This window comes from Pistacia vera, unplaced genomic scaffold (genome assembly GCF_008641045.1).
Source record: "Pistacia vera cultivar Batoury unplaced genomic scaffold, PisVer_v2 Contig567, whole genome shotgun sequence".
Lineage (NCBI taxonomy): Eukaryota > Viridiplantae > Streptophyta > Magnoliopsida > Sapindales > Anacardiaceae > Pistacia > Pistacia vera.
This window is the reverse complement of record NW_022196409.1, coordinates 486,375-494,151: the sequence shown is the minus strand read 5'-3', so window position 1 is coordinate 494,151 and position 7,777 is coordinate 486,375. Positions and strand designations below refer to the sequence as shown.

Here is a 7,777-nt window from a genome sequence, read left to right as displayed (position 1 = left end):
TCCAACAACACCTGGGAACTTGTATCAGCTGAGCCTCACATGAATATTGTTGGCTGCAAGTGGGTGTTCAGGATTAAACATAACTCAGATGGGTCTATTCAGAGATACAAAGCCAGGTTAGTTGCTAAGGGCTTTCAACAAACTCCTGGTATTGACTACATTGAAACCTTCAATCCGGTTATTAAATCATCAACCATCAAAGTTGTTTTAAGCTTGGTTGTCTCTTATGGATGGGATATACAACAAGTGAATGTCAATAATGCGTTCTTGAATGGAGAACTCAGTGAAACAGCTTATATGTCTTAGCCTCAAGGTTTTGTTGATCCTAAAGCTCCTCTTCATGTATGCAAAATGGTCAAAGCTCTTTATGGCCTCAAACAGGCTCCCCGGGCCTGGTTTAATAAGCTTAAACATGCCTTTCTGAAATGGGTTTTTGTGTCTTCTGTGGCAGATTCGAGTCTCTTCATATATAGGAAAAATGGTCAAGTCATGTATGTTATTGTCTACGTAGATGATATACTTTTGACAAGTCCCGATGCTAATTTTGTTCATGAGATTGTTCACAAGCTGAATGTTGATTTTGCTTTGAAAACCTTGGGATCTCTCAAATACTTCCTTGGTTTTGAGGTTCATCGAAATGCATCAGGTTTGCATATGAGTCAGGCTAAGTATGCTCATGATCTTCTTGTCAAGACTGGTATGATGGATTCAAATCCATGTTCAACACCAATGGCCATAGGTAGCAAACTCACCTTTGAGGATAGTGCCTTGTTTGAAAAACCAGCCCTTTATCGGAGTACCATTGGCGCTCTCCAATACCTCACATTATCAAGACCTGAAATAGCCTACTCAATCAACAAACTCAGCCAATTTCTTAAAGCCCCAACTCAGCTACATTGGCAAGCTTGCAAGAGACTACTACGATACCTTAAAGGCACTATCAACTTTGGCATTCAGTTCAGCAAAATCTCCAGATTTCATTTAGAATGTTTCACTGATGCTGATTGGGCAGGAGACATTCAAGATCGCAGATCCACAAGTGGGTGTTGTGTGTTCCTTGGCTCCAATTTGTTGCAATGGAGCTCACGCAAACAAAGGGTTGTTTCACTGTCCTCTACCGAGGCAGAATACAGGGCACTTGCCCAAGGTGCAACTGAGCTAGCGTGGTTTCGAAGCTTGTTCTCTGAAATGGGTATCACTCTCTCTGAAATTCCAGTAATCTAGTGTGATAATCAGAGTGCAGGCTCTCTTGCATCCAACCCTATTTTCCATGCCCGTACTAAGCACATTGAACTAGATGCACATTATATTAGAGAGCAAGTTGCCTCCAACTTTGTAAAAGTTCAATATGTTCCCATTGAGCATCAAACAGCTGACATCTTCACCAAATCCCTCTCCACTTCCAGATTTGAGCTGCTCAGAAATAAACTCCATGTTACTGCACCCACTGCTCTTACTGATTCTGCTTCTGGTTCCTCTCAGAATGCTTCAGTTGTTAGTGCATTCACTGCTCTTACTGATTCTGCTTCTGGCTCCTCTCAGCATGCTTCAATCTAAAAGTAGCTGCAGTCTCGTTTGAGGACAGATATTGATAAAAGTCAGACTTTAGTGTAGTTCAGTTTTTCAGCAAGAAACATGTAGTCCAGCAAGGAAAATGTAGTCCAATTTCAGTAAGAAAAATGTAGTCCAACAAGTCCAGTTTTTTTTTTTTTTCAGCTTTCTAGTTTTCAGCAAGAAAAATACAGTCCAGACTTCAGTTAAAAAAAAAAAAAAAAAAATGGTCCAGACTGCAGCAAGAAAAATGCAGTCTTGTTTGAGGGGAGATGTTGGTAAATAGCAGAATTCCAACCTTAGCAAGGAGCAGTCTTGTTTGAGGGAAGATGTTGGTAAAATGCAGAATGTCAAACAATGCAGAATGCCAAACAAGCTGCAGTCTCGTTTGAGGGAAGATGTTGGTAAAGTGCAAAAAGTGTGCAGACTTCAGCAAGTTGGTAAAGTGCAGAAAGTGTGCAGACTCCAGCAAGTTGCAGTCTCGGTTGAGACCAAGTGTTAAATAAAATCTGTATAACTAACAAAGTTGTTAGTACTTAGAGTTAGTTTGTTACTAGAGTTAAGATGTATGGTTAGTCAGTTACAACTCTGGTTAAACCAAGCACTATAAAAGTGCTTCTACAGTATATTCGCTTTTAAAAAATAAGCAAAAAACGCAGTTCCCAGAATCAGCTTCTTCTTCGTCTCCTTCTGTGTTTTTCATTTCTTTCTCTGCTTTCTATTTGAAACTTCACAAAGATAAATGAAAGCAGAGGCGAAAACTTGTCATTTCGCAAATATTTGGTGGGAACATGTCGTTTAGACGTTTACTCTATGAATTTTAAAGACTTGATGCATCTTGCCAATTAAGAGAGTCACGTTTTACCACTCAAGAGAGCGCACACTATATATCCTAAATTTTTTTATGAATGACGCGTAGCGAATATTCTTTCAAGGGAATTGATGTGTTTTCGTTGGGCAGTCCTTTTCACTCCAAGTCTACGCGCAAATTTTTATCGCAATAAATTGCAGTCAATTGGTGAAAACGACCGCCTAACAAAAACGCGCAGATAGACCTTAATGATAAAAAAACGCAGTCGTTTTCATAATCCCTGCTCAAATTTGGATTTTTTGTGCATTTTTGTTAGGCAGTCGTTTTATTGACTTCGGTACTGCTAATCACTCTTTTCAAATCCACGTAGTCTTTTTTTAAACTAAACATCTGGCAGCAAATTAATGTATTGAATTAATTAATTTCCATGTGAACTAATTATTGAAATAATTTTTTGAGTGTTCATCCACAAATAAGAACAAGAGCAATGTCATCTTTGTGCATCTATATATATAAATGTTTCTCGTAGTTTATATATGTTGTCTAAGTTGCTTTTCTATAAATTAGTTTTTTAAGATGAAGCACCAGATTAACTTTTCTAGAGAAAGTTTAGTATCATCAAACTAAAGTACAAACCAAAACTGAAAGCCACCCTTCCAAAAACTAGAAAAATCGGTAAATAAAGGTGAAGAATGTGTCAATATCACTGTAATATGTAATGATTTTGCTGTTAAATTTTGAAAGAAATAGAGTATTCCAGCACATGGCCTCCCAATTCGAAGGCTGAATTTAATGAATGTACATATACTAAACAAGATACGTGGACGTTTACTGTTTAGTCAATGACCTTAATTTAACAAAGATTGATACATGTTCTAACCATTATGAGTTTGTGCAGATTTTAAAGAGTTTTATGAGTTAACCATTATGAGTTTATACAGATTTTTAAAGAGTTTTATGACAGTAATAAATAAGAGTTTTTATACTCAGATTATATATGTAATATCACTCTTTCCTTTAACGATTTTAAAATTTATCTTAGGTGTTTTATTTTATTTGAAATAAATCAATGTTCAATTATGTATTTTATATCTGCTTCTTCTTTTTTTTAATATATATATTTCTTTTCCTCAATATACAAGACTCATAATTTAATTTAAACCTTTTATTAAGAAGATAACAATTAAGTGAGAATGTTTTATCATAATACAAAAAAATAATTAATATTTTATGTTGTTGTATTGTCCACGTACCCTTTATTTTTTTTTCTAAAAAAAATATGTTTTACTATATTTATTATTTTATTAGAGTTAAATATGGGCTTGTTAATGCAACTCTTTTTAGTTTAATATAACGTTACTCAAGCGTAATAGTTAAATTTTATTGGGTTGTAAGTGGTTCAGGATCCTCTTTTGATTTGATTTGATTTTAATCTGAACAAAACATAGGGATATGATTGGCAATTGATTAAAAAGAAACAAATCATAATCATACATTATTCATTGTAAAATCCTGTAACAATGTTCGACTGTATTTTAATTCCACGGTTCACCCCATGAGCTCATAAATGAAGTTTTCTTCTTCCAATACAAGGGTTTTGATCTCGACTCCCTTGACGTTTAATCAAATAATAAAATTCTTCTTGAGAGTTCATAAATAACATAAATTTCTTTAGGTTAATAAATATTTACTTAATTGTTTCTCTATATTTATTTTAACTAATGAAAACTCGGTAGAAGGGAGATTTCTCTTATTATTATAAAGAGATTTCTGTTATTCAATTAGAATTAAAAGGAGAATTATGAGATTAGCCCTTCGATATTAAGAATTCGTACGAAGTTAAAAGCATCATTTCTCACGTTGTACGCCTCAGCTAATTCATTACCCATTGGTGCACCCCTTTTTCTTCCTTCCACTCAAAGAACATGGCAGACTCACTACCGTCCAGTATTGCAACAAATATTTTGGAGACGATAACTTACCTTGATTCCCCAAAAACATGTTTTTCGAGGAATCTTCCAATAGAAATAATGAAGCTCCGAAGAACGGTGTCCATCATCAAAGACGCCATCTTGGATGCCGAGACACAGCTGGAACAGAATAAACTGGCAGACTCTTCAGAGATGTTGAATGCTGCTGCGGATATGTTACATAAATTGGCAAGTGACAGATCCCAGGTATGCAAATTCATTTTGAGCTTCATATATTATCTTAAGATCAAGGGGATTAGAAAGAGGTTAGATGGAATGGCAGCTACTATTATGCGTGACCGTGATCAGGATGCAATGGCAGCCACTATTATGCGTGACTATGATCAGGATGCAATGGAACCTATTATGCGTGACTATGATCAGGATGCACCTGACATTAAGTGTGTTAATCCAAGGGGCTGGGTAGTAAGTGACACCTTCGTGGATACTTCCGAAGTTTTCGGGAGAGACGCTGATAAGGAAAAGGTTATAGAGTCTTTGCTGAAACCAAACCATGAGTTATCTGTAACTGCTATAGTTGGGATGGAAGGTATAGGAAAAACCACCCTAGCCAAACTGGTGTATAATGACAAAAGGATAGATGATCACTTTGATCTCAAAATGTGGATATGTGTACCTGCGGACTTTGATATAAATATATTGATGCAACGAGCTTATGGTTTTGCAACCAATCAAAATCCTGATAAATTAGCATCGGCGGGTAATTTGGAATTCCGCTTGCAAAAAGCATTGTCTGGGAAGAAAATTTTGCTTGTTTTGGACAACGTTTTGAAAAAAAATAATGATAATATGATGTACTTCGAGAAAGTACTGGAGCAATCCAATGAAAGTAAATTTTGGTTATTACCCATAGGAACCAAATTGCCAAATTGATGGACATCATTGACATAAACATTCATGATTTAAAAGGTCTTTCCCATAAGGATAGTATGTCGTTGTTTGTGAAATATGCATTTGGATATCAAGCAAGCAATGAACATCAAGACCTCATTGAAATTGTGGAAAAATGTGATGGGATTCCTTTAGTAGTGAAAATTTTAGGAGCCCTATACCGATGCACAGGTCCGGGTAATCGGTTGCCAATTATAGATAATTTCTTCTGGAGGGAAATCCAAGAGAGAAGTATCATCCGACCCATGTTGGAATTCTGCTATGAGAATTTGCCATCTCATTTGCAAATTTGCTTGAAGCATTGCTCCTTATTTCCAAAGGGTTTTTGTTTTAACAGTCATTATCTGATCCATTATTGGATGGCGCATAATTTTCTTAATTCTGGTGACAATAACGAAGAGTTGGAAGATATCGGGGAGAGATATTTGAAGGAATTATTTCTTAGGAATTTCTTTCAAGATGTGGTAAATCACGGTTATTATTTTACATTTAAATTGCATGATTTTGTGTATGATATTGTCTTAAAAGACGCAGAAAATGATTGCAAAAGGGTGGATCTCAGAGTCACGTATCCTAGAATACAGGCTAAATATTTGTCATTTTATGGTATTGAAGACGATCATAGAGAATTTCCATATATTGCACCGGACTTGTTGGCAATCATCATGAAAAGTTATCCGTTTCAGCCTGTTACTCAATCCTTCGTTAATAGATGGACATCGAAATTTAAGCAGATCCGCCTGTTATGCTTAAGTGGTTTACAATTTGAAGTGCTACCGGATTCTGTCGGTTCATTGGAACAATTGAGATATCTTGACTTATCTTGGAATTTAATTATAATGGAACTCTCGGAGGCAATTTGTAAACTTAAGAGTTTGCAAACCTTAATACTTCTTGGTTGTTCAAGACTTAAGCAGTTCCCCGAAAATATGCGAAAACTGATCAACCTCAGATATTTGGAAATAACCACAAATGCGAGTCTACTGGGAAATGAACTTAAATATTTGCACTCTCTCCAATAACTGCACTTGTATAACTGTTACAATCTTCAAAGTTTGTCTGGAAAGATGCAAAGTCTCACCAACCTCCGAACATTGATTTTGCAAGGTTGTGATAGCTTGGAGGCGTTGCCAGACGATATAAAATATCTAGAGAGATTGGAGAAGCTTGTGATACACAGTTGTTTGAACCTTAATCTGAAGATGGACTTGCAAGAAAAAGACCGCCGCCTGAACCTTAAAGTATTCATGATTTATGAACTACAAAAAAAAGTATATTTACCCCAATTGATTCTTCAACATTCTGCCAACACTTTAGAGTACATGCGGATTGATTCATGTTCCATTCTCACAACACTGCCACCATGGCTTACAGATCTCACATCACTTCAAAAACTTGAGATTGTAAGCTGCTCAGAATTGTTATCTCTGCCACGCGGGATGGAGAAACTCACTGCCCTTAAAGAATTGAAGATACAAAAATCTCCTACCCTGAGTGAAAGCTGCAGAAGGAATTGGTCAAACATTGATCATGTCCAGAACATTCATCTTGACCCTGAAATTGCTTCATCATCGAGATCAGGTATGTGTAAAACTCTCTCTTATTTTCATTTTTATAAAGCCTGGTAAATGGTTTATATAAGCTAGCTTATAATGTTGTTGTTGGAATACCCTTCAAGAAAAAATTAATTTATTTCTAATTCTTGACCCTGCAGTTCCTATCATCATCCGGGACCAATAAGTGATCAGGTATGCGTAAAAATCTCTCTTATTTTCATTGTTATAATGCCTGGTAAATTTGTTTATATATATGAGCTAGCTTATAATGTTATTGATGGAACATACCCTTCAAGAAAAAAATTGATTTATTTCTATTTCCCAATTGCTTATAAGCATTACCTAATTCAAGGATATGCTGTATTCTTGGCATCCACTACAACCTATAAATATATGTTTATAATTTTGGGATTCATGTTTTGTTGTTGTAGTGTCCAACTCCATGTGCATTGCTTCTGCTACCTTTTTAATTCAAACTGTGTACATGGATCAGTGAAGTGTGATCATTTATTATGATACTTAATGTATAAATCCTTCCTATAAATTTTCTTAATCTAATATCTCCTATTCCAATTTATATCATTTATTTTGTGATCCGTATTTGATGTTGAATGTCAACAAGTTCTGATTATGCCTATTATACCAGTCAGTTTTCAGGTATCCTGTAGGAAGATTTTTAAAGAAAGATATTTGGATTTTTGAAACTCGTTTGCGGAATATAATTTTACTAAGAATTTTATTGATAACAATTTAATACTTTGCTCTGACATTTTTACTTACTGTGTAACTTATATTTTTATTTATTTATTTTGCAGCATTCCGGAGATGCTATCGAGATTCTGTCAAAAGTCTTGAGCAAGTGCAAGTCGTTTCAATTCCGGTTCCTGCTTATCGTGATGTTTTTCTTTTTATTTGTGTAATGGATTGTTATGGTGGGAGTATTTATTATTTTCTGAAACTTATGGGTGTGTTGATAA

The 7,777-nt window shown here is 35.3% G+C and overlaps 2 protein-coding genes across 2 annotated transcripts; both read left to right on the top strand.

Annotated features, from left to right (window-relative positions):
- The first annotated feature begins 351 nt into the window (after positions 1 to 351).
- Positions 352 to 1,557, top strand: LOC116108660 (uncharacterized mitochondrial protein AtMg00810-like). The gene is made up of 2 exons (XM_031394903.1): positions 352 to 1,192; positions 1,244 to 1,557. The coding sequence occupies exons 1-2, from the start codon at positions 352 to 354 to the stop codon at positions 1,555 to 1,557; spliced, it is 1,155 nt and encodes a 384-aa protein (XP_031250763.1).
- A 2,730-nt stretch (positions 1,558 to 4,287) lies between these two features.
- LOC116108659 (putative disease resistance protein RGA3) lies at positions 4,288 to 6,266 on the top strand. The gene is made up of 2 exons (XM_031394902.1): positions 4,288 to 5,182; positions 5,263 to 6,266. The coding sequence occupies exons 1-2, from the start codon at positions 4,288 to 4,290 to the stop codon at positions 6,264 to 6,266; spliced, it is 1,899 nt and encodes a 632-aa protein (XP_031250762.1).
- The last annotated feature ends 1,511 nt before the right edge of the window (positions 6,267 to 7,777 follow it).

Excerpts from the sequence above, each read along its gene's own strand:
- LOC116108660 (XM_031394903.1), top strand. The coding sequence starts at position 352 with ATGGTCAAAGCTCTTTATGGCCTCAAACAGGCTCCCCGGGCCTGGTTT. Across the intron at positions 1,193-1,243 it reads AAGCTTGTTCTCTGAAATGG|GCTCTCTTGCATCCAACCCT; the intron begins GTATCACTCTCT and ends ATCAGAGTGCAG.
- LOC116108659 (XM_031394902.1), top strand. The coding sequence starts at position 4,288 with ATGGCAGACTCACTACCGTCCAGTATTGCAACAAATATTTTGGAGACG. Across the intron at positions 5,183-5,262 it reads ACTGGAGCAATCCAATGAAA|GTCTTTCCCATAAGGATAGT; the intron begins GTAAATTTTGGT and ends ATGATTTAAAAG.